Below are 27,315 nucleotides of genomic sequence, written 5' to 3'. Positions count from 1 at the left end.
CTGTCAGGGGCTCAAACTCCACTTTACATCATGTATTTTTAATTCTTATAGATACTGTGTGTGTTACCTGATACAGCTGCTGTTATTTCTGTGGTCCAGACATCCAAACGCAACACACATCAGTAAAGAATAGAGCAGGGTGAGCTCTGAACTGGAAAAAACTGGGTCAAAGTAGGGTTTCTGGGACAAGAACCAACGACCGGTGCATGGAGGGCCGAGAGGCTTGAAGAGGTCAAAAAGGCTCCAGTAACACTTTTCAAACAAACATCAACCTTATCAGACTGAAGAGTTTCAGCTTGTGCCCTTCATCAGTGGCACGCTTTGACTGCAGGACTTTGCAGAAGTGAAAAAACCCTGCAGTACCTCGAGTGTCCACTAGAGGCTGGCTGCAGAAGCACAGGAAGTCACATACACACCCATTCTAAAAAGCCTGTTTTTACAGCCAGAGATGAACATGTTTACAGCCTGGTTCAAAAAACCAAATAGGTCTGATTAGTTATTGTACGATGGGACTCCAGCGCCCCCTGCAGAAGAGATGGGTGACGTCACTCAGGCTTCAAACATTAATATTTACAGTCTATGTTCAAAACTAGAGAAACGTTTAAGCTCAATATATCAAATGCATCTTATTTGAAATGTAAATGTTTTTCTCTTTGTCCACAGAGCCCTGGTGATCACAGAATCCAAGAAAAGATGCAGGTAAGACAAACATGAATGAAATATGAAATATGTTTACACCCTGAAATAAACACCCAGCTCTTTACACTCATAACAACACACACACACACACTGACTGATTTAGGGTGTTCTCTTGGGAGTGATTGCACCACATGAAGACAAGTTCTCAACAAAAGCAAATAGAGAGGCAGCGCCCCCTGGTGGATCTTCATCAGCACTGCATGCAAGAGACTCAGACAGGACATGAAAACTCGTTAAAATTAACAGAAGTGTTCTAACCTCTCTCCATTTTTCAAAAGCATCTCCAATATTGATCCTAGTTTGAGCACGTTTCTGCTCGTGGAGCTTATTAGAAACATGCAGAGGCTTTTTAGGTCGGGTACAATCACTTCTATCTGAACCACTTCTCTTCCATCACTGCAACACCGTTGACCTGATAACTGCTCTCATATCTGACAAACTGAGGGGCGTCCAAAACGGCTCATCATGCCTCCTCACTGATGCACATCTCTCCGTCTGCTGGATGTTTAAACACAGAGATTTAATTCACAAAGCGGCTGCACGGAGAGAATCTGAAACATTTGGGAGAAGACTTGTCTTCATTGTGCGTCCGTGTTAATCCTCCGCTGTCACACTTTTGGTTTTTCTGCCACTCTGAGAAAAGTAAACAGAGTGAGAGGTCTGTCAGCAGTGTTTGGCACATATCTCTGATTAGGATTAATTGATATTTGATTGCCTGGCTCATTCCAGCAGATCAGTGTTTTGGTGTTGTGTCTCCAGAGGGCTCTTAGGCTGACGGATGTGAACACAGTCAGAGTCAGAGGAGGTCGACACACACACACGACACACACACACACACACACACACACACACACACACACAAATCAGATGTGAGAACAGCTTTGTCAACAACTCATCCATCCTGCAGCGAAGATTAAAGACAGATGAGGAACTCGTCTGTGGGAAAACGATCCTGAAAGTGTCAGTTTAAAAAAAATGACATCAGCTTTTAATGAGCGCAGAGTACAGGTTCATGTGATTCCACCGACACCCCCTCCCCCTCCTCTTGTAACTGTGTGACATTCTCGTGTGGGCCGGTCCAGGACTCGGCGCCCCTGGGAAACACATGAACTCATTCCACGCTGACGATTCAGAGAATTTAATGAAGCTGATGGAAAACAGTCCAGCCTTGTTCTGCAGGTCACTCCCTGCACGCAGACTTAGACTTCATAGAGACTGAAAACGTTGCTGCACGATGTTGAGTTATTAACGATCTGCAGAGAGAGAAAGAACGTAAATATTTAATCCCACTGAAGTTTGTGCAGAAAGCCCTTTTTGCTCCAGATGTTGGAGGTTGAACGCAGCAGATTGCACACACTCTCTGACATGTTGGTGCAAAACAACAAGCACAAAATACACTCGTGAAATAAGTAACTTGAGGCTTTAAAGCTCTGAAGTGAAACAAACCAAGGCACTAATGTGTATGCATGGGGCAAACAAACAAAGATGTCCTCCTATCTGTATGAAAAAACTCAAAATAGAAAATCTTTATCTCGGATCTAGGATGGTAAATCCAGTCGTAAATATCTATCTTTAAGGGACTACGGTGGCCATAAGAGATCATGCATCCTAACATTTTATCATACTCCTTTTTTTCTGTGATAACAACAACAGCGTTTACCGTTTTCTAGAAATCTGGAGGAGTTAGCTTAGCGTTGATGTCTCAATATAACGAGATAAACGAGTAGAGATCTCAAGAAAACAGCAGATCTCAAGAAAACAGCTGAAATTTACTTCTTAGCAAACAGATTTTTTTTAATGTATGGATGTTTGTCCTTTAAGTGATTTTTTTTTTTTAAATAACTTTTTGGATGTTTTTTCTTCTTGAATTTACAAACTGTGATCCAAATGTTGACTGAGCTCTAATATGAAACTGGACAGAGACTAAAATAACACAAGAAACAGGCTTTGAGAAGCTCTCAAATGATGTAACAAATATTTGTAATTCGGCTCTTCTAAAGGAAAGGGTTTTGATTCATTACAGACAAGAGAGGGGGATTCATTTGTTGTGTAAGATGAATTCCAAGTGCTCATTAAAGGCAGACAGTTGGTGCATCAGAGGGCGGGGCTCAGAGACCCTCCCGTTCCCTGTAGAATGGTTCAGTCCAGACAGATGCAAGAGGTCTCACTCTGACACAAATTTAGAAGACCGGAAATAAATTACTCATCAACTGTTTGTCCGTGTTTGAAGCTTTAATTTGTAAGATGTAAGAACACAAAATCAATGAGCGATAGAAATGAGAAGTGGACTCATGTAAACTGTTTGATCTTTTTATTGAAGGATTACTCAAAGGGTTAATTAAGAGACTTTAAAAATTGTACTCATTGGGATCATTATTGTTTCCTTTTTATCTTCTAGTATCTCTTTTAAAATACTTTAACTGTTGAATGTCAGCTCGTCGCCAACTGGTTATTAGGTTTACACAAACACAATAAATAGGCAGAACAGATGAAAGAAAAGTTAAAATACAACTAATAAATCAATAACATAAACTGTAACCCAGATAGAAATAGTACATTTTGTAAAAAGTTGTGGAAAAGCAGAATAGCCGAGCTTAAAAAAAAGTGAATATCGTACTCGAATGTATTAAAATTGAACCTGGATGTTACTGTTTTTTGTTGAGCGATAGGACAGTGAATAGATTCAGAGATCAGAGAGAGAGAGAGAGAGAGAGAGAGAGAGAGAGAGAGAGAGAGAGAGAGACAGAGAGAGAGAGAGAGAGAGAGAGAGAGAGGAGCCACAAGTCGGGTTTAAACCTGGGCGTACCACTTGGAGAACTACAGAAGTGGGGCACACACACTCACCGTGGTAATGAATTGACATCGACGTCACCTCTTCCTCCTTGCCCCCTCTGCCTCCCTACCTGCATCCTCCTGCCTCATCGCCCAGCCACTGTCTCAGTTCTCCCCTGTGTCCCCTAATGAACTGTCAATCATCACTGCAGGTATGAAAAGCTCAACCAGTGTTCTCGACCCCATCCCGTCCAATCTGGTCAAAAACTGGTCTCCCCGCCATCTCAAACACTCATAACCACAATCATCCACTCCTCAAGTTCAAGTTCAAGTTCAAGTTATCTTTATTAGTCAAATGCACAACATAACAGGCAAAGCAGTCATAGCTGGCAATGAAATGTTTGTGTTCCAAGCTCTCCTTAACAAAGCAAAAATAAAAACCATAGTGTAAGATAAGAGTAAAAAGAGTCACAACATACAGTACAATTAAGAACCAAAAGTTTAAATAAAACTAGAATATATGTACAGTATATATATACTGTACACTGGAAATGGAAATGAAGACAAAGCTGCAGCCAGCGCCCAGGACTAGTTTCAGCTGCGGAGTGAGACGTCTTCTTATGTAGAGACGATCTTTGGTTTCTGTCATCGTTCTCTCTCGGTGTGAAAGCGGCTCGAGCTCTGACAGCCTCTCCCTCCATCCACAGCTGATGAGGCCGCTGAGGGTGTGGAGGACACCGGGCAGGGACACCGACCGTCTCCGGTCAATTCACCGAACACTGAAACCGGTCGACGAGAAACAAAGATCGCTTCTGATTTCCCGTGTTCCGTGTCGGATTCCACCGGGTGCAGCTGCTGCAGCGGGGGAGATGCTGCAGCCTGCAGGGAGGCGTCATTGATTTGAAGGCGTTAAAACACAAACAGGACTTTCACGGAGAACCGGGAGGATTCTAAAAACCGGATCGATGTGTCATCACATGTCCGAGAGGAAGTGAAAATGTGACCCTCAGCAACATCCGCCTCTCCGCCTGGAAATCATCTCTGAATTAAAGCTTCAGATCACGTTTTCCAGTCAGCGTGACACCACGAGATTTGGATTTTTCTTCTCGCTGCAGCTTCCTCGTTTTATCTCCATCATGAAGTTCTCCGGATTTATTTGTGTTGAAAACATGAAACTAAGAATCTGAGCACTTGTGACTTTGATACAAGGACTGATATTAATGTTAAAAATCTAATTTTAAACTTCAGATTTGAGATTTAAACTTTTTTGTTGACAAAAAAAATCCCCCCAGGTCTTTAGAGTTGCTGAGCTGGAGTTTTTGGCCAGATCACATATTCTCTTCCTTTACATTTTCAGTCTAAAAAATGTAAACAAATATATTTTTAAATGAGAGCAGATGGTGATCTGACACAGGAAAACTAAGGACGGTGGCTTTGGAGGGACAAAAACACATTAAAGCATCTCTGAACAAGAAAAGGAACTCATGAACGAGATTTTGACGTTTCAGAAATTTAGTAAATTTAAAAAAAATAAAATCTTAGGAGGAAGACGCACCTGAAAAACGTTTGAACCGCCATCCAAAGAAACTGTCGCACCTTTATAGACAACTCAACATTTAAAAGGTGACGTCACTTTGTGCGATGTTGGACCCGGTGAAGATGAAAGAGTCGTGCAGGATCTGCGCCCGCGAGCTCTGCGGCAACCAGCGCCGATGGATTTTCCACCCGGCGGCCAAGGTGAACCTCCAGGTGCTGCTCTCCCACGCTCTGGGCCGCGAGCTGAGCCGGGACGGGCGCGGCGAGTTCGCCTGCTCCAAGTGCACCTTCATGCTGGACCGGATGTACCGCTTCGACACGGTCATCGCCCGCGTGGAGGCGCTGTCCCTGGAGCGCCTCCACAAGCTGCTGCTGGAGAAAGACCGGCTCAGGCAGTGCATCGGGGGACTGTTCCGCAAGAACAACGCAGAGGAGGACGGGAATAACGCGGGACAAACCGGCGCCGTCATGGAGGTCATAGTGACGGAGGCGGGGTCTGAGGACTCTCCTGTGGTGGATCTGTCCGCCCTGCAGGATGTGAGGTACTCCGACATGATCCAGGACGACCTCACCTACTCTGTGTATGAATCCTGGGCCGATAAGGAGGACGCCACCCCGGAGCAAAACACCCACCAGCACCACCTCCTCCACTGCCCCGCCGGAGACGCTCTCCCGGGGCAGAAGCCGCGGCGCTGTAAGGGGTGCGCGGCGCTGCGGGTCGCTGATTCCGACTATGAGGCGGTGTGTAAGGTGCCGCGGAAGATCGGGCGCAGGAGCACATCCTGTGGCCCGTCTACACGCTACTCGCCGTCCAATCAGGGAGCGGAGGATGCTGCTCGATCCTCTGAGGCGTCTGACACCACCACGGTCGCCTTCGAGTCCTCTTTAGCGGACACCGATAAGACCCTGTGTGACAGGACGACCCCCAGCATGGCGTCCTCTGTAGAATCTCTGGAAACCGCCGTGGACGCGGGCCGCACTCCGGTGAACCCCAAAGAGAGAGAAGAAGACGCAGAGCCAGAGAAAGATCCAGAGGAGGCTCCAGTGAGGAGGGAGCCTCTGTGGGACCGTCCCCCCAGTGAGAGCTCCCTCTCTGGGCTGGAGGGGACGCTGACCCTCCTGAGGAGTCTGGAGTACCGGCCGGTGAAGACTCGGAGGGGCAGCCGGCTCCCCGTCCTGATCAAAGCCAAAGTGGAGCAGAGTGTGTCGCTGCACCTTCCCCTTCAGCCGAGGTCGCCCTACGGAGGGGCGGCGGACTGTTACCTGTACCCTCAGCAGCAGGTGACCCCAGAGGTCGTGACCCCGTGCGCCCAGCATGAGCTGCAGGCGGAGCTGGCAGAGATGGAGGAGCAGTGGATGGATGATTATATTCAGTGTGGGCCGTTTCGCTTCCAGCAGGTAGCTACGACGACGACTCCTGACCGGATAGCCTCCACCTCAGTGTAGATTTAGATGCATCATGGGAAATGTAGTATCCAGGTTTTTTTTTTTTTAGATTTACCAAAGACAGGAAGAACATGTCAGGGTTCCTCGGCCTCTGCTGCTTTAAATACTTTTTTCCTCATCGTTCTTCTTGTCCCTGAAGGTTATTTAGGATTTCTAAACTTTGGCCCATTTTCAAAACAGGGACCTAAATCATTAATAGGTGCAAAAATATTGGAATCGTGTGTGTGCGTCAGAGCCTGGAGATTACGTCCGTCTCTGAATGTCTGAGAGCGAATAAGACCTGAGTCATAACAACAACATGAACCTTTTAAAATACCAAAGTTGTCTTCACAGACTTGGAAAGTGTAGAAATGGTGGTAAGAAGGTTGAGCCGCTTATTCTGCAGTCCGGCCTGAACGAGGTCAAACCTCTCAGGATTTTCTTTTTCTTGCTCATCTCCTTCTCCGCTGATGAAGCTCTCAACACGCTCGCTGCCTTGATCGCCCTCTCGGGGCACTTGAGTACAAATACTCTAACCCCCCTCGTCTGTATCCTAGCAACACTTCCGTTGCCGTGGAAACAGTCTCCAAACCCCCACAGCCAGCCAGTGAGTGAGTGAGTCTGCTCCGGCTTCACGAGCTTCATAACTCTCTTTTGTTATGTTAACGATGAGAGAGAGAGAGAGAGAGAGAGAGAGAGAGAGAGAGAATGTTCTTGTGTTCGTCTCTTATACAGACATAAAGCAGCAGGCTGTATAACGGAGCTGTCAGCGCTCTGAATCAGGACACGTACGCACAGTTTATGAGTCATATAGAAGAAGTTCCCACTTTCTGTAAAGAAAAATGCAGATGATGATGTCTTAGTTTTGCAGCCCTGCAGGTCAGCCAATCAGGGGAGATCTGTCCACATACAGGAATCATTTTAACCAATGAAGTGCAAAAATCCTGCAGTTCTTCAAGTGTCCACTAGAGGCTGGCTGCAGAAGCACAGGAAGTCACATACACACCCATTCAAAAAAGCAGAAATTACTTTAGCGCCCCCTGCAGGAACAGACGGGTGACGTCACTCAGGCTTCAGCCGTTAATGTTTACGCTTTATGATTTTAACATAACTATGATAATAAAAACATTTTCATACAGCAGCATGTCTAAAAACAAGAGTTAACAAGAAGGTGTGCTGATGAGAAAGCAGCAGAAGAAACTCTGAACGGCCAGCAGATTCCAGCAAGACGAAACAGTCCAGACAATAATGAGTTCAACCAAGAGGACGAGAACGATGTAGAAACATGAAAACAGAGCGAAAAGGTTCAAAACAATGACGGTAATTCAAGTAAATACACCAAGAGGAAAGAACTTTGTGAAAAAAGGAAGAGATTCAAATCAGATTGAATAAATAGGAAGAGAACTAATCTATAATGTTCCCACTTTTTATACCCACAAGAGAAGGAAGTTGATAGTTTTTCAGTTTTATTAAGAAACTTTTAGGACAAACTGAAGTGTCACCTGATTGTTTTATATTTCACTGATCTGACACGTTTTTGAAACTGCTCTAAAGAAAAAGGAAAAAGCTTCACATGTCGTTTATAGAGTCGGTTGGCATCATATCATAAAACACCAAAACAGGAAGTCAACAACATGCTGCCGTAGCAACAGTGGCTTCCCCAGGAAGTCCTCTGACAGTGAGCTGACATCACTTTCCACTTTCTCTCAATCCTTCCCGGCTGCAGAGACGGGCGGCACCGATGTAACTGTGTCAGTCAGCGGCCAATCATAATCATCCCCCTGTTTGTTTTCTCTTGTTGTAACGTGCGTTGACGATGAGTTTGATTCCTGTGTCCTCCAGAGGCTGATTGATGAGCAGCAGGGTCAGCTCGGTCAGTACGAGAGCGCTGCGGGTCAGTGTGTGGGCGAGCTGCAGAAAGCCCAGGAGCAGGTCCGCTCGCTGCAGGCCAAGATCAGAGAGAGCGAGACCAGGAACCAGGTACCAAAGCACCCCCCCCCCCCCCGCCCCCCCGCTTCATCAGTCTGAATCTGCTTTAACATAAGTCTGCAGGGAAGATCTGACTGATCTTTGTGTGTGTGTGTTTAGAAGCTGCAGAAGCATCTGGGCGACATGGAGCTGGAGCTTCGTTCAGCTCAGGAGGAAGCGCAGAGACAGGAGAGAAACATCCAGAACATCAGTGACACGGCTAACTCCAAAGACGCACAGGTGAGAGACACACAGCAAGGAGGACAAAAAGGATCCCAGATGATTGTCGAAAGGACTGCCAAGTTACATCTGTGTGTGTGTGTGTGTGTGTGTGTGCGTGTGTGCGTGTGTGCGTGTGTGCGTGTGTGCGTGTGTGCGTGTGTGCGTGTGTGCGTGTGTGCGTGTGTGCGTGTGTGCGTGTGTGTGTGTGTGTGTAGGCTGCAGAGCTGTGTCGCGTCATCGAGGAGCAGAATAAGATGCTGTGTTCCCTCAAAGAGTTCGCCAGCCGCAGCCAGCTGCAGCAGCTGCAGGTTTGTCCTCCGCCCTGACACTGAGTGATACCAAAGTCTCTTCACATCACTGAGCAGCTGCTCACACACACACACACACACACACACACAGTTTACAAATATACAAACTAGATCCATTCACAAATAAGTAAATGCCCCGATTTCACTTTAACTACGATTTAAGATCAGAGTTCTAATTTCCCTACTTAGTATCTTTGTCTTGTTTTGTGCATTTGTCCCCTTAATGTCCCTCTGTGTTTATCCGTCCCTGACCGACCCCCTGCTGTGTGCTTCCTGCAGGTTTCGGGCACAGAGAGTATCCGGGGTCATGGCGAGGTGCTGGCCCTGCAGGCGTCCCTCTTCCAGGCTCAGCTGGAGCTGCAGGCCGGCCAGCGTGGGCAGAGACAGGCGGCCAGGACGCAGGACGACCTGAATCGTGCCCTGCAGAGGCTGGAGAAGGACCTGCAGGGGGCGCTGCAGCACAGGAGGGAGACGGAGAGACACAGCCAGGTGAGGAGGAGGAAGAGATATCATCGAAATGTCCCACTCGTAATAACGACGTGAGCTCGTGACTCGTAAATACAGTTTTCCTGAGGAGCATTTGAAGGCAGCAGTGGATTTATTTCTTGGACAACTAGCTTGCATTTTTGTTTTCCATGAAGGGAGGATGTGTTTGTTTGCATCAGATCACCACGCATCTTGGCATTTCTGTTTTTTTGTACATCTGTGTTTGTTTTTATGTTCAGGACCTGCAGCTGGCTCTGGAGACGGCTCGATCGGCCCTGCAGGAGAGAGAGGAGCAGCTGAGAGAGCGAGAGCAGGAGAGACAGAGCGAGGACGAGGAGAGAGAGAGGACCATCCGAGAGCTGAAGACGTCTCTGCTCAGCAAAGAGCAGCTGATTGAGGTCTGAAACTAAAACGCTCAAACTTACAAACTGTTCACTGTAAAAAATCAAATAAAACCTCCTTTCATCCTTTAATGAGGCTTTATCAGCACTCACACACACTCACAGGGTTCATACAAAGGTCACATCACAAGGAGGTACTCTGTAAATACTCTGAATGCCACACATATCAAACAGAAACCTGCACAGCTTAACAAGCTGCAGTTCCTCTGACGACCACTAGAGGCTTCAATACTGAAACTCATTTTTAGGGGACTTTTTGGGAGGACGGTTTCACTTCCTCTCTGACAAAGTGAACTCACTGCCAGGTCATTTCATTACCTCACATTATGATTCATTACCTGTTTTGTTAGATATTATGTCACCTTGATACGACACACACACACACACACACACACACACACACACACACACACACACACACACCGGTGCTTGCTGACTTGTTTGTCCTCGTCTCAGGACTGTGAGCTGTTGGAGGATCCGAAGGAGAAGAGAGACTCTCTGCTTCAGAAACTCCGTCAGCGAATCAAAGAGAGGGACCGAGCTCTGGAGGTAAATAACACACATTAACAACATATTATTAATGTTTTGAGCCGATGAATTCAGTCGCACAAAGACTCACATTCAGACCGAAGGATGACATTTTTTATGACCTTCTAAGCAGTTTGATTAGCGGCACATCAAACCAAAACTGATTTTTTTTTTGTCCATTCGGCAGCGAGCCGTGGACGAGAAGTTCCGCTGCATGGAGGAGAAAGAGGAGGAGCTTCGTCGTCTGCAGCTGCTGCTCAGAGAGAAGGAGAGAGACCTGGAGAGGCAGCGCTGCGTGCTCACCAACAACGAGGAGACCATCACTGTAAGAACACACACACACACACACACACACACACACACACACACACACACACACACATCTCACACTTGTTCTGTTGCTCACTCCTACACTTGCTCACTGTGTGTGTGTGTGTGTGTGTGTGTCAGAGCCTGGAGGTGCTGCTGCGAGGTAAAGCTCTGGAGCTGGAGCAGGTGTGCGACGCCTGGAGGAGCGTGCAGCGTCAGCAGCAGGAGAGCGGAGAGAGACAGAGCCGCGCCCTGAGAGAGAGAGACGGCATCATCAGCCAGCTGCAGGGGGCGCTGCACGCCCGCACGCAGGAGGCTCAGGTACACACAGGAAGTGAACGACACTCTAAAAAGAGATGAACATTTAGTTTCGGCTGATTTACGTTTGGTTCTTTTTTCTCTTCTCTTCAGGACCTTCGCTGCTCCCTGCTCGCTCAGATCCAATCAGCTCCCAGCGACGTCCTGGAGGAGCTGAAGGCCCGCCTCCAGCTCAAGGACCGCCTCTTCCAGGAAGTGCTGGCCGACCGGACCCGGCAGGCCCAAGACCACCAGGAGCATGTCCAGGATCTGCTCCAAACCATCAGCTCCAGGGACCAGTACATCCAGGTAGAGACGAGGAGCGCAGTAAAAAAAAAAAAATCATGAGGCTGAGTTTAAAAGTGTGAAAAAACTGACCCCACAGTCTCCCCTGCAGGACTCTGCGAGCCGGCTCGACGAGGTGATGACGGAGCAGACGGCGAGGCTCCAGGAGCTCCGCAGACAGCTGAGCTCAGGCGTGGGGTCGAGGCGTGACTCAGGGGCGGACACGGCGGTGGAGATCCAGGCGCTGCAGGAGGAGCTGCGTCTGTCTCTGAGGAGGGAGAGGGAGAGCCACGAGCTGAGCCGGAGTCAGACTCACAGCCTGGAGTCACTCAGCCGGACGCTGCACGGGAAGGAGGAGCTGATCAAGGTCAGTCACAGGGAGACTCTCAAAATCCTGAAATCCATTGTAGCTGTCAGCCACCTCCAAAATACATGAGCCAACTTATTCAGGACAATGTGAGCGACTCTGAGAATTGCTCTTTTTTAAAATGTCTCCAAGGAATCAACTCGTGTTCATGTCCTGGTCTTCTGTGTGTGTGTGTGTGTGTGTGTGTGTGTGTGTGTGTGTGTGTGTGTGTGTGTGTGTGTGTGTGTGTGTGTGTGTGTGTGTGTGTGTGTGTGTGTGTGTGTGTGTGTGTGTGTGTGTGTGTGTGTGTGTGTGTGTGTGTGTGTGTGTGTGTGTGTGTGTGTGTGTGTGTGTGTGTGTGTGTGTGTACAGGACCTCCAGAGGCAGATGGTGGACCCCTCGGCCCTCCCTCTAGTGGAGCGGTTGACTCAGGAGGTTCAGGAGCTGAGGGACAGCCTGTTCCAGCAGGAGGCGCCCCCGGCCAGGGGCCCCGTTCTGGGCCGCGACCGAGCCGGCAGCAGGCAGCCTGAGTTTGGAGGTGGGCATCAGAGGAGCATGGGACAGTATCTGTAAACTCCTGCAGGAGGCAGGGGGGGAGGCACGCTGTGTGGTGTGTGGTGGCCGGGTATCAAAAACTAACTCTGAACTCTGTTAAACCAACTGACGGTGACATGACGGGGAGTGTTTATCAGCTGTTCTTGTTCTGTTTCATTAACGAGTCGGGGAACTGCAGGTGTTTAAAACCCTTCAAAAAAACTGCATGAAGTTTCACATGTTTGATTTCAAGGAGCCTCCTCGGTTTTATGTGTGTTAACCATTTTGGCATTGATTTGCACTCCAAAGTCGAGGACAGATATCTATCTTTAGCCTGCAAAAAGTAGACAAATGATTTATTTATTTCTTTTCCTCCTTCTGTTTCTAATCCCTGCAACAACAGTTAGTCATGTTGTAACATCAGAGCCTTTAAAAACGACAGACGCTCTTTTCCCGTTTATTTGTCAGAAGTTGACAAAAAGCTCCTTTTACAAGAAAACTCACCACGACTTTACAAAATCTCTAAACTATATGTCTGTGTGTTTTTCATTTTGTATACTATAACATGCTGTTATGATGTCATGAATGCTCCACGTGCACATCTACCACTCTGGTTCTGCTCCTGATTAAAGGAAGAATGTGCGACTTTTTGATCCAGTAGATGTCGCCCTTGAGCTCCAGCATGAAACCAAAACAAACTGCTGTTAGGCCACGCCTCCTCCATACTGAAGCCTCCACTCAAGTTCACATGAAGGAGTTATGAATTACAACGCACTACAATTAATCACCATTAACTGAAAGCGGTGAACTAAATTGTCCTCGGCTCGAGCTGCAATCACCTGTGTCCTGCATTGTTGTGTTAGCATGCTAATGTTAGCGCTCTTTAGTTAACTCGTAGCTTCACATTTCATGTAAACTGACACAGAAGGAGCGTGATCTAAAAACTCTTACTAACATCCAAATAATCAGTGAGTATGTTCTTCTTCTTCTCTCTAGTTCTTGACTAAAACAGCTTTTATACACAAGGGGAGGAGCCGGCCGTCCCGTCCATGTAAACACGGCTCTGACAACAACACAGCCAGCGGGACTCGAGCTTCTCCCTCATTGTAGACAGTCAGGACTCAGAGACACATTTACACAGGACAGACTGGATTTATGATATATTTATGTGGAACATCTCACACATTCTTCCTTTAACGTCTCGTGCAGAAAAGACAGAAACAACATGCGTGTGATTGTTTTGTAAATATTTCAGTGGGATTAATTAATTCAGCACTTTTTCTAATTTGAAGGAAAACAAGCATCATTCAATCTGTTTAATGTTTGTGCAAATGTTTTGTATTTGGTTCTAATATGTGGATGAGTGTGTGCCTTTTGCATGAGCAGCAGCCTGAATCAGACCGTCTCTGAATGCTTTTCTTTGTTTTGAAAAGATGAAAATGACTCCACGGTCTGCATTTGTGATATTTCAAGCGTGAGTTTGCTTCTGTGATTTTTAACGAGACTGTGTGCAATTCAACAACTGTTAGAAGTCTGTGGTTCGATATGAATGAGTACGATCACAACCTGCTGCACAGTAAGTACAGTATGAACGTTCAGACTGGAGGATGAGAAACGTGTGTGTGCGTGTGTGTGCTCATCGTTAAGAGGACTTTTTAAACCGTTTTGACCCCTGCCATGTCATCAATAAACCTTTCCATCATGCCTTCATGATTTCAGGAGGATTTCATGGTTTGAACAGTTGAAATACATTTTGTTTTTGTAAGTTAACACACCAGCTCAACACCTTCCCGCCCTGTTTCAGTATGTTTCCCCTCTACACACATGAAGACCCGAAAAAACAAACACAGTAACGTAAGCACTGAGTCCAGCTCCACACGTTCCCTCCTTAACGTACCCCAAAACTACATGACAGTAATATGAACGGGGGGCTTTCTCTCTCCATGTCCTATTGTTTACGGTGAGAAGGCAGACTCAGAGGGCAGAACAAACACCTAGCTGTGGAAGTGTCACCCACCTGGGGGAGGGGCTACTGCCCTTTGTGATGTCATGAAGGGAAAATCTCCAAACGACCTGTTTGAGCACACATCTGAAAAGTGGAGCAGGTTAAAGACGGAGAGGATGGACTTTTCTCATCATTGGGGGATTTGTAGACAGACTAGAGACACATGTTAGAGTTAGAGAAACATGGTGAAGTGTGTTTTGTATAATATGTGACCTTTAAGTGGAGTTACACGTTACTAAAAGACTCTTGGTGTCACTCAGGGCTCCATCTCGGGTCTCTATACTGTTTGTTTGTCCCATCCATCTCCTCCTGCTAACACCTCACTTTTAGAAACACATATTAGTGATTAGAGAAACATGAGGAAGAGGATTTAGCATCATATTTGACCTTTAAAAACACAAAGATCAGACTTTAAGATCAATATGAGACCAGAACTTCTTTAACTTCTCTGATGTCACAGCTGACATTAGCATTGTCATGACAACAGAACTACAAACTTTGACTCTGTACGAGTAAAAAAATCACACAATATCAAAACCTGTTTCAGTATCACGGCAACAAAAACAGGAATTCCAGGAAATCTATGATGTTGACAACCTACCCTGCTGCGTTTAATCCCACCTTCAGAGAAATTCAAATCCAGGATTTACCTTCCAACTTTGTCTAGATTACCCATAATCCACGGGCCCTTTTCAGTGTCTTCAACATTTGAATTTAATGAAGACCCAAAATGTGACTCAAGCATCCCAGACTCTGCACAGATCCCCGATTCTTCTTCAGATCTGCTGAAGTGTTAATCAGGAAAAACCTTTTTAAGAGTGTCCTGGATGAAACAGAGAGCAGAACATTAATAAAACTTCTGACCAACAGCCTCACATACAAACATCGTATAAGAAACATCATTATTATACATTAAGATGAATAACAATTACAAACAGCAAATATTTGTCAAATTCTGAAACGTATCTGTCAGATCGTCAGATGTGTCCAGGGGCGAGTCCAGAGGGGTGGCATGAGGCATGAACCCCCCCTAGAAAATCTGATTGGCCTACCCAGGTGCCACCCAAAAAATCCTGAACTGTTATTGGCTACTTGCCCTGTCAACGTGTCGGGACTTAAGCTAAAACCAACTATGAGGGTTTTTTTTGCAGAAGGCTGCTAGTAATTTTCAAATCAATGAAGCACTTTTTTTTGCACTTTGAATTGTAAACAAAAACTTTGCACATCTATTCAATGGGACAGGTGCAGAGGAAAGTAATGCACTCTGTCTTACTTATAATGCACTAACTGGAAATGTGTCAAGACCAGAACATGCAAGTTAGACTGTGCAGGAGTTTGAATTTTTAGGTACTTTAAATTGTGACTTTAAACATTCATCTTCTTAATGTGTCCTTAATGAATCAAGCTAATGTTGCTGTTATCTTGTGTTATAGAGTAGATATGATTGATTGGCTAGAACATCCTCTTAAAATCAGCCAATGAGAGTGACCGTTGTGTTGAAGCAGATTTAAAGGCAGTTAAAAAGACATATGTAGTGAAATAAGTCAATCACGAGCTGTTTAAGGTAATATATTCTGTGAAACACAATTCACCATGTTCCTCTAACTCTAACATGTGTCTCTAGTCCGTCTACAAACCCCCCAATGATGAAAAAACTTCATCCTCTCCATCTTCTGCCTGCTCCACTTTTCAGAAAATGTGTGCTCAAACAGGCCATTTGGAGATTTTCCCTTCATGACATCACAAAGGGCAGTAGCCCCTCCCCCAGGTGGGTGACACTCCCACAGCTAGGTGTTTGTTCTGCCCTCTGAGTCTGCCTTCTCACTGTAAACAATAGGACATGGAGCGAGAAAGCACCGAGCCCACCCAAGCCCTTCCAGAGAGGGGGCGTGGTCAGACACAGCTCATTTACATATTTAAAGGTACAGACACAGAAACAGCTTGTTCTGAGCAGGGCTGAAATAGAGGGGTTTATAGACATGATCAAATACAGGATCAGAGTGGATTTAGAACAAGAAACTTCGCACACATGTTTTGAGGAGCTCTGAGACTTATTTACACTGAAGAAGAGGAGGAGGATATGTCACCTTTAAAATAATACATGTTGTATTTAAAGTCGAGGACCACAGCAGATGTTAAAAATGACAAAACAAATCAGCAGCAATGACAACAAAAGTGAAAAATATGAAGAAATCACTCTTCTCTCTCTTCTCTGTGTGTGTGTGTGTGTGTGTGTGTGTGTGTGTGTGTGTGTGTGTGTGTGTGTGTGTGTGTGTGTGTGTGTGTGTGTGTGTGTGTGTGTGTGTGTGTGTGTGTGTGTGTGTGTGTGTGTGTGTGTTTTGACTCCCAGAGGAACAGTTGCTGAATTGCACGCACACAAAAAACATGAAAGTGAAGCTGTAAGGTAAATGTCAAAGAAGTTTTTGTGACGCTGATGAATCAAACTCTTCTCTCCTCCTTCCTGCAGAGCTGAGCTCAGAGGATGAAGACGAGGCTGACGAGGATTTGAACAGCGAGTACACGGAGAGCGTCGATGAAGACGAGTCCAAACCGAGGCTCCAGACCAAGGTTTGTGACGCAATACTGGTAAAAGCCTAACAATATCAATACCTGTTTGATACCTGTTGATCTAGAGAGGAGGAGACAACGTCAGGAACTGCAAACAAACAGCTTTAAGTCTGATCTGACCACATCACAAAGTTTGTTTTCTCGTGTAATGAGATCTTTTAAAAAAACAAAAGGCTGCTCATGGTGACATGTTGTCGTCCACAGAGCGACTGTGCGTCTCATCACTCTGACTGTGTGTCCAAACAGGCTTCTGGAAAGTCCCCGTCCTCTGATCTGCTGTTTGAGGGTCAGGGGCTGGTGGAGGTCAAACAGCTGGTGGAGCAGAAGCGGGTGGTGGAGAGAGAGCTGGGGGAGCTGAAGGCTCAGCTGGAGAAGGCCGGCTTCTCCTCCCTCTCACAGATGAGGTAAGATGATTACACATAGAGGATTACACCGAGGGAATTTCTTATTGCAAACAAATCCAACCAAGACTGATAATCAAACTGTGACTGTCTGCTACGACTGCAGCTCACAGGTTTTCTTTCTGTGTTTTTTTTTTCTGAAACTGTTCAGTGTTCCCCCCCATTTCCATGAACACACACACAAGACTTATTTTTGTAAGTTTAGTAATCTCATAAATATCAAGAAATCCCATATTGTACTTACTTTTCAGTTACTGTGTTACACCAAAAATCAGTTTGTTGCACGTATGAACACACTTAATATTCTGTAAAACATCAAATCCTTTACACCACACATCTTGTAAACACAACATTCAAACTGGGCCCCTCCTCCTGGACTCATCACCACCAGAAGCTCACACTCAGCTTGTATGTTTAATGCTTGTAGCTACACTGCTAGCTACCTACAAATCTACAATTCTACAATTCACTTAGCAGACTCTTTTCTCCAAAGCGACGTACATCAGAGAGTAAGAACAACACAAGCAAGGATCTAGAAAAAAGGGAACAATGTCAGTAAGAGCAAACGATCAGCTTTGAGTCTGATTGGACACACAGGTGCTGACAGGAAGTGACCAGAGGCAAAGCACAACATTGAGGGCAGTTCTTGAGAGCTCTAATCAGTATAGAAACCATCTTATAAGTCGTTGTTATCAAACAAAAACCATCGTCATTACCATCATCATCATCAATAATATGGAGACCATCATCATTAAGTTAGTAGGTATTCATGAAAGAGCTGGGTCTTTAGCCCACTGTGGGCCACTCCGTCACTCTGACATTTCTCCCTTAGTGCATGTCCATAGGATCCTGTTTGTGTGCATGTGTGTGTATACTTCAGCCTATGTGTGTGTTCATGACTACAGAGTGTAAAAACTGAAATTTCCCCTTGCAGGGATCAATAAAAGTAAATCTTAATCTTAATCTTTTTCTTAAAGGTGCAGAGGGACTAGTCTAAATTTTATTCTTACCTGACAATATTACATTTGTTGTAATGGAAACATGTATGGAGGCCTCCAGAAGGGATGACTGAGCAACTTTACTTTTGTAGAAGTCTAAATTTTATTCTTTTAGGGAAAAGGAGTGAATATTTCCAACACGTGTCTCCCTGTTTGTTTTTAAAGGAAAGCTCTGTTCAGCCTGCGAGCAGAGAACGAAGATTTAAAGCATCACCTGCAGCCTGACAGGAAGCAGAGTCATGAACAGAAGGTGTTGGAGGGAGAAGAGGAGGAGGCAGAGGAGGAGGCAGAGGAGGAGCTGGATGTGACCATAGAGGGGGTGGAGGAGGACGAAGAGGAGGAGGAGGAGGAGGAGGAGAGCTCTGGGATCTGGGACGCCTGGGATACCGAGATGTCTCTATCACAGCATGATCAGAGCGCCACCAACAGGCCGGCGTCCCTGCAGCTGCTCAACAACTCCTCACAGGTAAAGAGGACGGCGGCTCCTCATTCTACAAGGATGTAAAAAAATATATGAAAGCACTTCATAGTTCATGTGTTTGTTCCAGGACGGTGCAGACAGCGAGCTCTCGGCAGCTCAGTCCTCTGTGAAGTGTGAGAAGACGGTTCGTCTGCAGCAGAAGAGCGAAGAGCTGCGTGAGCGACTGATGGTGTCTGAAGCCACGGTGCAGGCTCAGGCCGAGCAGCTCAAAGACTACAGAGAGCTGCTCAGTGAGTGGATTCATTCATCAGTTATCAATAAGAGTTCTGTAAAAGTCCACAGAAAGAAATCATCCACTGCAAATGCATCATCGTAAAACTGAGTCTTCTTCTTCTTCTTCTGTGTCTCTGCAGCGGAGACAGCGGTGAAGCAGGACAGTAAACAGATCCAGGTGGACCTGCAGGATCTGGGCTACGAGACCTGCGGCCGCAGTGAGAACGAGGCTGAGAGGGAGGACACCAGCAGCCCAGGTACGTCCCACCGTCTAGTGAACACACCTGATCACTCTTTGATGAGACATTTAAAACGTTCATTATCAATTCTTCTCCAGGAAACAGGAACAGAGCTGCTCTGTGGTTGTAGTAGCTTCAAATGAACACTAGAGGGCACCAGAGGGCAGCTCTTACAGTCATCAACATTATTGGAACAGTTTTCATAATATCAAAATATATTTGTTAAACAGTGAGCTCTTTTTGATGCATATTTAACATTTTAAACATTATTCTACGGAAGCCCTAAGGAGACAAACATCCAAATAATTGATTTCACTCTGTGTCCCTGCGTTAACGAGTGACTTTTTTCAGATCTAAAAAAATGGACTGAAATTAACTGATTATGACAGGATCACGTGTCCTGTGGTGATTCAGGAAAACATGGCAGCTTTTGACTGAGACTGAAGTCTGTTTCTATTGTTCCCCGTCAGAGTTTGACGACCTGGAGATGTGTACGTCTCTTGACTGCGGCTCTCAGTGGTGGCCGGTGACGAGCAGCAGCAGCAGCTCCACCTTCCCTAAAACCGCCACCCAGAGCTCCGGATTGGTGGAGGACACGTCGTCGCTGCAGCGCCTGGTGGAGGACCTCCGCTCCCAGCTGTCCCGCTCTCAGGCGGTGATCCGCGGGCTGCAGAGCCGCCTCCGCTCCCTCTCCACCTCCAGCGACTGTGGACCCTCCACTCCGAGGAAAGTCAACTGGTCCTTCCAGCCGTCGTCCTCTCAGAGCGGGGCGGAGGAGGACGAGGGCTGGCAGTCGTCTGACGGAGGTCCTCTGGCTTCTCCGCGTCACCCCCGCCCTGACAGAGGCCTGCAGGAGCTGGTGTCCCGAGTGGACGCTCTGGAGGATCAGCTGAGGAAAGAAGGCAAGAAGTCGGTCGGCACCGATGCAAAATCTGCAACCTGGCCCGGGTGAGAGACCACAGAGCAAAAGATCTTTCCTTTGATTTCTTTTGGAAAGTAAATAACACCCTTCAGTCTGTACAGTGATCCGTTAATCAGGGCAGGCATCAATCATCCCGTCAGCCTCCGTCAGTATCACTTCATGTTAATCAAACTGAACCACAGATGTTTGTTTTCCCTGCAAACTGCCTGAAAGTCAGACGGATTATCCGACACAAGGCCGAGAACAAACTGTCCCAATTGTCATGTGAGATCAAAGCGTGTCTACAGTCGAGGTTTAGAGCTTTCATTTACAGGCTGATTGAGGCTCTGGATGTCAGGACACAGATGTTTCCTCTTTACAACAAGTCAAGTCTGCATCCAAGCCAAGTTTGATGAAATGCTATCAGTGCATATCTGATACAACATAAACAACAGTTAGGGCCTCATTACTCAGGGAAACGCTGTTAATCCTGTTATTAAAATGATCCTGTTGAGAGAAGAAGGACTTGTAATGAAATGAGTAAAGGGACTTTGTGGTTCATTATATAAGTCTACTAATGTCCTCTGGATTATTTGTATCTTGTACTCAAGAAAACACAAAACCTAGAAAATATTACTGATTGGCTGTTCGCTTCCTTTGATAAAACAGGTAATAACAAGAATTCATTCAACTTTTAGAGCGCTTTTCTGAGTCCTCAAAGACGCTTAACAAAGAAGAACAACAAAACAAAACAAAGAAGGAATAATCTTAAGAGAAGGAGGATGTAGTTGGAGGAGTTTGTAAGTGGTTGTAGACAATGTAGGAGAGGGTTTTTAGGGACTTCTTGAAGGTGAAGAGTAAGGGGGGCAATGGAGAAGACCCTGTCCCCCCTAGGACTGATGCTTGATCCTGCAGAGGGGGAAGCAGGAGGTTTGCATCAGCAGAGTGCAGGTACAGTAGAGCAGGAGTGTGGGTCGCAAGACATTGAGAGGGGGTTGTGAGATTCCTTTCAAAATCATATAAAAATGAAAAATCACTTGATTATTTTACCCATTATTGTGAAAATATCTAAAAAATAAAAGATTAATTATGTTCTGCTTCTAGCATTTATTACAATAAATTACTTAAAATTATTATTAAAATTAGCCTGTTACTCTGCCAGCGTTAAATGTTTTGACCACCTCCATGAACAGTTTGGTTCTCCAGTCTCTAGCACCTTATTTTAGGGGTCACTGGCCGAAAAGTTTGGGAACCCTTGCAGTACAGGAGCTCTGACAGGTGGGGGGGGGGGGGGGTCTCGTACCGGGCCTTTACTGTAGTTTTTGGTATATTATTTTCAAAATCAACAACTGTTATTTATAGGTCAACTATTTTGTCTTCATGTTTTATTATATTTATATAGATTGTCAGTTTTTCAGTCATACTCATTTCTGTGTCTTTCTCTCTCTGCAGTAAATTTGACACTCTGATCCAGGCTCAGGCCAGAGAGCTGTCTCACCTCCGCCAGCGTCTGAGGGAGGGCCGCGGCGTGTGTAACATCCTCACCCAGCACCTGGGCGACACCACCAAGGCCTTCGAGGAGCTGCTGAGGGCCAACGACATCGACTACTACATGGGCCAGAGCTTCAGGGAGCAGCTGGCTCAGAGCGGGGCGCTCGCGCAGAGAGTCGGCGCCAAGATCAGCGGACGTGAGTAATGCCTCTGGAACGGTGGCCTGGAAGTGACACATTTCATCATTAGGCTGTCTGATTCATTTAAAGTCTGATTATTTTGTCTTTCCCTACAGGAGATCACACTGAAGATCCAGATGAGAAGACAGAGCTGCTCGCCATCCGGTCAGTGCTCATTCATCGCTCAGTCTGCATCGCGTGTGTGTGTGTGTGTGTGTGTGTGTGTGTGTGTGTTTTCCTGTACATGTGTGTTATGTCACTGTCACTGTGTGCAGTGTAACGGCCGGCTGGACGTCTGCCAGTGGAAAGTATTGGTGTGTGACGCCCTGGTTGATGTTGAGTCCTCGGGGCTGAATAATCAGATGTTCACTCGATGTTCAGCGATGACCTCACAGGATAATTATAATTAACAATGGAGATAATTGGTTAATAAATGAGGGACAGGGGAGGACACGGACAGCCCAGATATCTCTTTGAATGTGCATCCTCATGGTTTTATTGGTAGTATTATTATTAAAGCAGTTTTCACCCTTTAAGCAGCTGCAGGAGATTCTTGTTTAAATCATCGTGTTTGAAATGACAGTAAATAAAAATGAGAACAGCTGGAGCATTTATTCTTTTTGCAAAGGAAACCAAACCTTTTGCATTGGTTGATACGTGGTTTTTAATATTTTAAATGGTTTGTGTGACTTTAAAGGTAAAATATTCTCCTCTATTTCAGCCCTGCTCAGAACAGGCTGTTTCTGTGTCTGTACCTTTAAATATGTAAATGAGCTGTGTCTGACCACGCCCCCTCTCTGGAAGGGCTCGGGTGTACTCGGTGCATTCTCTCTCCATGTCCTATTGTTTACAGTGAGAAGGCAGACTCAGAGGGCAGAACAAACACCTAGCTGTGGGAGTGTCACCCACCTGGGGGAGGGGCTACTGCCCTTTGTGATGTCATGAAGGGAAAATCTCCAAACGGCCTGTTTGAGCACACATTTTCTGAATTGTGGAGCAGGCAGAAGATTTAGAGGATGGACTTTTCTTATAACTGGGGGGTTTGTAGACAGACTAGAGACATATGTTAGTTTAAGAGGAACATGGTGAAGTGTGTTTTGTATAATATGTGACCTTTAAGTGGAGTTACACGTTACTAAAAGACTCTTGGTGTCACTCAGGGCTCCATCTCGGGTCTTTTTGTTTTTATCTTGTTTGTTTGTCTCATCCATCTCCTCCTGCTAACACCTCACTTCTCTTTCATCATTTTTATTTCATTCCCATCTTCTCTCTTTTCTCCTGCAATACCTGCAAAGACCACTTCTGCTCTTGGTTATGGTGTTTATGGTGCAGAGGGTCTCAATTTCAGAGTAAAAATAGCCGAGGCATTTGCTATATTAGCTCCTTTATGCTATCGTACAACAATGTCTTCCTTGTTCAACCTAAAACAAAGGCTGCATGTTTGTGCAATTTGAATTTATCTGTGTTACCTGAGAGAAAAACACGAGGATATTCCTGTCCTACATCCGTGTTCTTCATGCCACATGTCATATTTGTTTTCTTTCACGTCAGCTCTTATTTCCTGCTGAGAGCCGCTCGCTCTCAGCCGGCTCCACGTCACTTTGAGCCCTTCAGCTGCTCGTTAAGTCGGAGACGCTGCTCTGACATCACTGCTTACAAAACCCCTGAGCCCTGTGATGTCACTCACATCACCGCCGGGGCAGGGCACGATTGGGTAACCCTCCACCTAACACCCAGCCTTCACAAATGTAGCACTCTTTAATGTCTACTGAAGTGACCGAGCAAGGACCTTCGCTGCCCGGTCCGTCGGTTAGATAATCAGGCGGTCATCAGAGAGAGGAAGAGGATTAACACGCACTTAATAAAAGAGTCACAGCTTCTTCAACAGCTCTGGAGCGAGCCCCAGAAGTCCTGTAAAATCATTCAGTGAACGACTCCATTCTTAAACATGTGATTTAAAAACGATTTGTGCAAAGTTTGTCTTAGGCAGCAGGAACTCTCCCCGTAGACCAGCGAGCCTTTGAGAGATGGGGAGTCCCTTTACTGGTCCAGAGGAAGTCTCCTCAGGATGGTATCAAAGTCAAATAATCCGCATTAAACTCTAGATAGCCCAAAGAACCTGCCAAGAGCGGTTTCCATCACGTCTGTTTCCAAAATGTCCAGGACCAAACCTGCTTTAAGACAGCTGACTAAGCCTCTCAAGGTGCTCTATCATTTATGTCCCTGGTGGTCTGAATATTTAAAACACAGTCCTTGTCCCTTTCAGGGCCATATGTGAAAGCTCAGCTTGTGGCCATCTCTTCTGGATGAGCGCTGGATGTCCTGGATGTTCAGTCACGTGTAGCACGGCACCTGATTCTGTTTCATAACTCGACTCTGCAATGCTCATACCTGAGAGAGACGTCACACAGCTGCACGGGCACCATTTACAATCTATAGCCTTAACATTCATGTCTTTAGAAAGAATCATTTGCAGTTATTTATTTTTTTAAGCGTGCATGGTTTTTTAAATCCCTGAAATAAACAAGCAAAAAAATGTCCACTTCCTGTTGTTGGGTAGAAAGCGGTGAGTTTGGGTCACACTCGAGTAAACAAACTACGCTCAGTGATTAATTAGAGTGTCCCCTCAGAGAGAGAGAGAGAGAGAGAGCGAGAGAGAGGGGCCTGCAGTGATCTCACATCATGTCCTCACAGCACAGATGGCCAACCAGATGTGAGGGAGAATTAGCGAGTGTGTTTTCTGTGTCCCTCTGGTTCTGACGGAGCGTACATACAGTACAGTGTGTGTGTGTTTGTGTGTGTGTGTGGAGGGGGGGTCAGCCTGTGCATTAACCTATGCATTGACTTAATTCACACCCGGCCTATGTGACATATTGTGGGATTTAACGAGCAGACGTACACCTCATGATGGAGTAATGCAGAACGAACTGTCAACACATAGACGAATAACCATCCTGTGTTTGTGTGCTTTCATTTTGCGCCCAGCAGATTTATTTTAAATAAACAAGATATTTAAAAAAGAATGTCCTCACATTCTCAGTACACCTCTTGTAAAAAGCCATGTTAACATACAAAGGCTTTATTAAAGGTAGTTCAACATTACTGCTTTTGGCTTTAGATGACCAAGTTGATGTCTTTAGTTTTGCATTCAGGCTGCTTTTGTTATTTTTATACCAGAAGTGTGTAGCTGTCGAAGATCAGAGCTTATTAAATTGTGGTGATCTACCTTTTTATTCAAGCCTCTATTCAGTTACCTTTTGGCTTCATCCATAATTCCTCCAGTAGCCAATGGGCTCCCTGACCTGACAATATCCGGTGGTTCATAAAATGGTTGCTTTTGTGTCAATGGTTGGAGTGTTAAAGGTCATATATTCTCCTCCTCTTCAGTTTAAATAAGTCTCAGAGCTCCTCAAAACATGTGTGTGAAGTTTCTTGTTCTAAATCCACTCTGATCCTGTATTTGATCATGCCTATAAACCCCTCTATTTCAGCCCTGCTCAGAACAGACTGTTTCTGTGTCTGTACCTTTAAATATGTAAATGAGCTGTGTCTGACCACGCCCCCTCTCTGGAAGGGCTTAGGTGGGCTCGGTGCTTTCTCACTCCATGTCCTATTGTTTACGGTGAGAAGGCAGACTCAGAGGGCAGAACAAACACCTAGCTGTGGGAGTGTCACCCACCTGGGGGAGGGGCTACTGCCCTTTGTGATGTCATGAAGGGAAAATCTCCGAAACAGCCTGTTTGAGCACACATTTTCTGAATCTCAACAAAACGCTATAGGTCGTAAAAGTTATTTTAAGAGGTCTGTTTCCTCAAAGTTGCAACCTCGGCAAACTTTATTTTAAAACCCACTGAAGCTGACGTTTAATTAAACCGCAAAAGTTCTTCTTTTAGGAGGCGTCGGTAGCGTTCTGGTTCGTGCGCTCAAATCCGACCTGTGGCTGTAGGATTAGGTTAAGTCAAGATGTTATAGGGTCCTGTGGAGTGTGTCACAAAGCAGCAGTTACTTATATCTAGTGTACAAACATTTCATCTCAACACAGAGTTCTGATCTCCTGTGATAAGGATTAACTTCGGGCTGTTTTAGATTTCTTCTTATCCACTTAAATACATTTTTATGCAAAATGTGATTGCACTGATGCTGCCATGCTGCTGAGGCTTCTGCTCGCTGCGTTGGGCCCTGCGCGTGTTGACATGGCTTCTAATCAGGTTAAGTTATTAAAACCGCCGCTGGGGAGGGAAATAGGTCAGAAGCAGCTAAACGCAGAGAGAGAGAGAGAGAGAGAGAGAGAGAGAGAGAGAGAGAGAGAGAGAGAGAGGGAGGGGGAGTTAGAGCGAGGGAAAACGTGAGGGGAAGCCGCAGAGGGACGGAGCAGGACAGAGAGAGCATCACTTTGCTTTAGTGTATCGGGAGCAGCACATGATGATTTAGATCCTGCAGCACTCTGAAGGATTTTAAGCGTCACAAACAGGTTTTTTTAAATGTTGGACTCGAGGATGATGCAGATTTTACTCAGATTGTATTACATGTTCTTGGATTACCTTCAAACTCAAGCTGGATGTTAAGTTTCTACATTCCTTGCGACGTGGATCTCCTTTTTTCAAATCTAGAGAAGACACTTTTTAAAGCCTGAAAGAGAAACGCTTTGCATGCAAAGATTTCTTGTTCTGAAAAACTACAAACAAGAAGAGAAGACGCAGAGCCGCTTTGTGAACGATCATTCATTCAGCTTCTGCTTCGCTCCCTTTTCTCTCCGATGGGCAGTGCAGCGTGAACGCACGAGCCCTCAGGACCCGGACATCCGTTTTAAACGCCATACCCCTCCTCTTTTCCCTCTCCTCCCTCTTCGTGTTGCTCTTTCGTCACTACAGCTCTCCCTCGGGGCTCCTCCTGCTGCTGATGCTGATTCTGCTGCTGCTGGTGGGATAGGATGTGCCCATGAGAGGCTTTCCCTTAAGAGCACTATTCAAGATGCAAAAAGAAGAGGACTGAAAACCTGCACCTATAGGAAGAGAAAGAGTCAGTGTGCAGCTGATTCCCCACAGAGCTAATTATAAATGTCATGCCTAACCTCATCACAAGCTCTAAGAGCAGATACAACCTTTGCATTGTGCTTATATTGGAGCTTCATCGGGATAGAGTTCTTTAAATCTCTGCTGGCAGCTGTTCCTGTCACCACACCATCCGACTGATCAGCTTTGCTTGGATCTAAAACATTTGGACGTCATGCCTGTTGATTCAACAAATGCACAGATCTTTTAATTCTGCTTCAACATTTCTTGGTTTCCTGACCTTCAGCATTCACACTTCAGTCTTTGTCTACCTTAGAATCTGATTTCTTTGCCAAAACGCCCCCAGAGTGTGTGGGTAAAAGGGAGTCACCAGAATCCATCTCTCTGGGAAGCCCCGGCCTAATCTGAGGATTTACTCTGCTTTTCACCTGCTCCGCTCAGTCATCCCTCCATCCCCTTTATCCTGTGCTCACGCTGTACCTGCTGTCACACACACAGCCAGGGGTCACAAACTCTGCAGCGAAAGCCAATGAGCCACGTTGGGTTACCTCAGGTGACACAGCTGGGAGGAAAAACAGCGACAGGAAAAGTTCTAATCGACAAGGGAGCTTAAAAAGAGAGGAGAACACACGGTTGGGGTGGGGAGGGATGGTCGGTCAGTAGCCCCAGGCAGAGGGCTGTCGGCTGGGGAAGCAGGAGGGGGGGCTGAAG

The 27,315-nt window shown here is 45.9% G+C and overlaps 1 protein-coding gene across 6 annotated transcripts in view; it reads left to right on the top strand.

Annotated features, from left to right (window-relative positions):
- pde4dip (phosphodiesterase 4D interacting protein) overlaps window positions 1-27,315 on the top strand; it is a 44,887-nt gene that overhangs the window by 2,297 nt on the left and 15,275 nt on the right. For 5 of the 6 annotated variants that reach the window (XM_065955555.1, XM_065955552.1, XM_065955553.1 and 2 more), the window contains exons 1-20: window positions 4,132-6,405; window positions 8,275-8,412; window positions 8,521-8,640; window positions 8,838-8,930; window positions 9,210-9,419; window positions 9,656-9,814; window positions 10,274-10,366; window positions 10,533-10,670; window positions 10,796-10,975; window positions 11,066-11,260; window positions 11,349-11,603; window positions 11,955-12,120; window positions 16,589-16,689; window positions 16,936-17,093; window positions 18,254-18,554; window positions 18,637-18,799; window positions 18,923-19,039; window positions 19,492-19,969; window positions 21,375-21,610; window positions 21,709-21,757. In XM_065955555.1, the coding sequence (XP_065811627.1) occupies window positions 5,113-6,405; window positions 8,275-8,412; window positions 8,521-8,640; window positions 8,838-8,930; window positions 9,210-9,419; window positions 9,656-9,814; window positions 10,274-10,366; window positions 10,533-10,670; window positions 10,796-10,975; window positions 11,066-11,260; window positions 11,349-11,603; window positions 11,955-12,120; window positions 16,589-16,689; window positions 16,936-17,093; window positions 18,254-18,554; window positions 18,637-18,799; window positions 18,923-19,039; window positions 19,492-19,969; window positions 21,375-21,610; window positions 21,709-21,757 (4,643 nt within the window). In that variant the 5' untranslated portion in view covers window positions 4,132-5,112. Of the gene's footprint in view, window positions 1-663; window positions 700-4,131; window positions 6,406-8,274; window positions 8,413-8,520; window positions 8,641-8,837; window positions 8,931-9,209; window positions 9,420-9,655; window positions 9,815-10,273; window positions 10,367-10,532; window positions 10,671-10,795; window positions 10,976-11,065; window positions 11,261-11,348; window positions 11,604-11,954; window positions 12,121-16,588; window positions 16,690-16,935; window positions 17,094-18,253; window positions 18,555-18,636; window positions 18,800-18,922; window positions 19,040-19,491; window positions 19,970-21,374; window positions 21,611-21,708; window positions 21,758-27,315 lie in introns of those variants that run through there. The other variant, XM_065955556.1, reaches the window with a different exon arrangement.

This window comes from Labrus bergylta, chromosome 6 (genome assembly GCF_963930695.1).
Source record: "Labrus bergylta chromosome 6, fLabBer1.1, whole genome shotgun sequence".
Lineage (NCBI taxonomy): Eukaryota > Metazoa > Chordata > Actinopteri > Labriformes > Labridae > Labrus > Labrus bergylta.
This window is presented reverse-complemented; position numbering and strand designations above follow the sequence as displayed.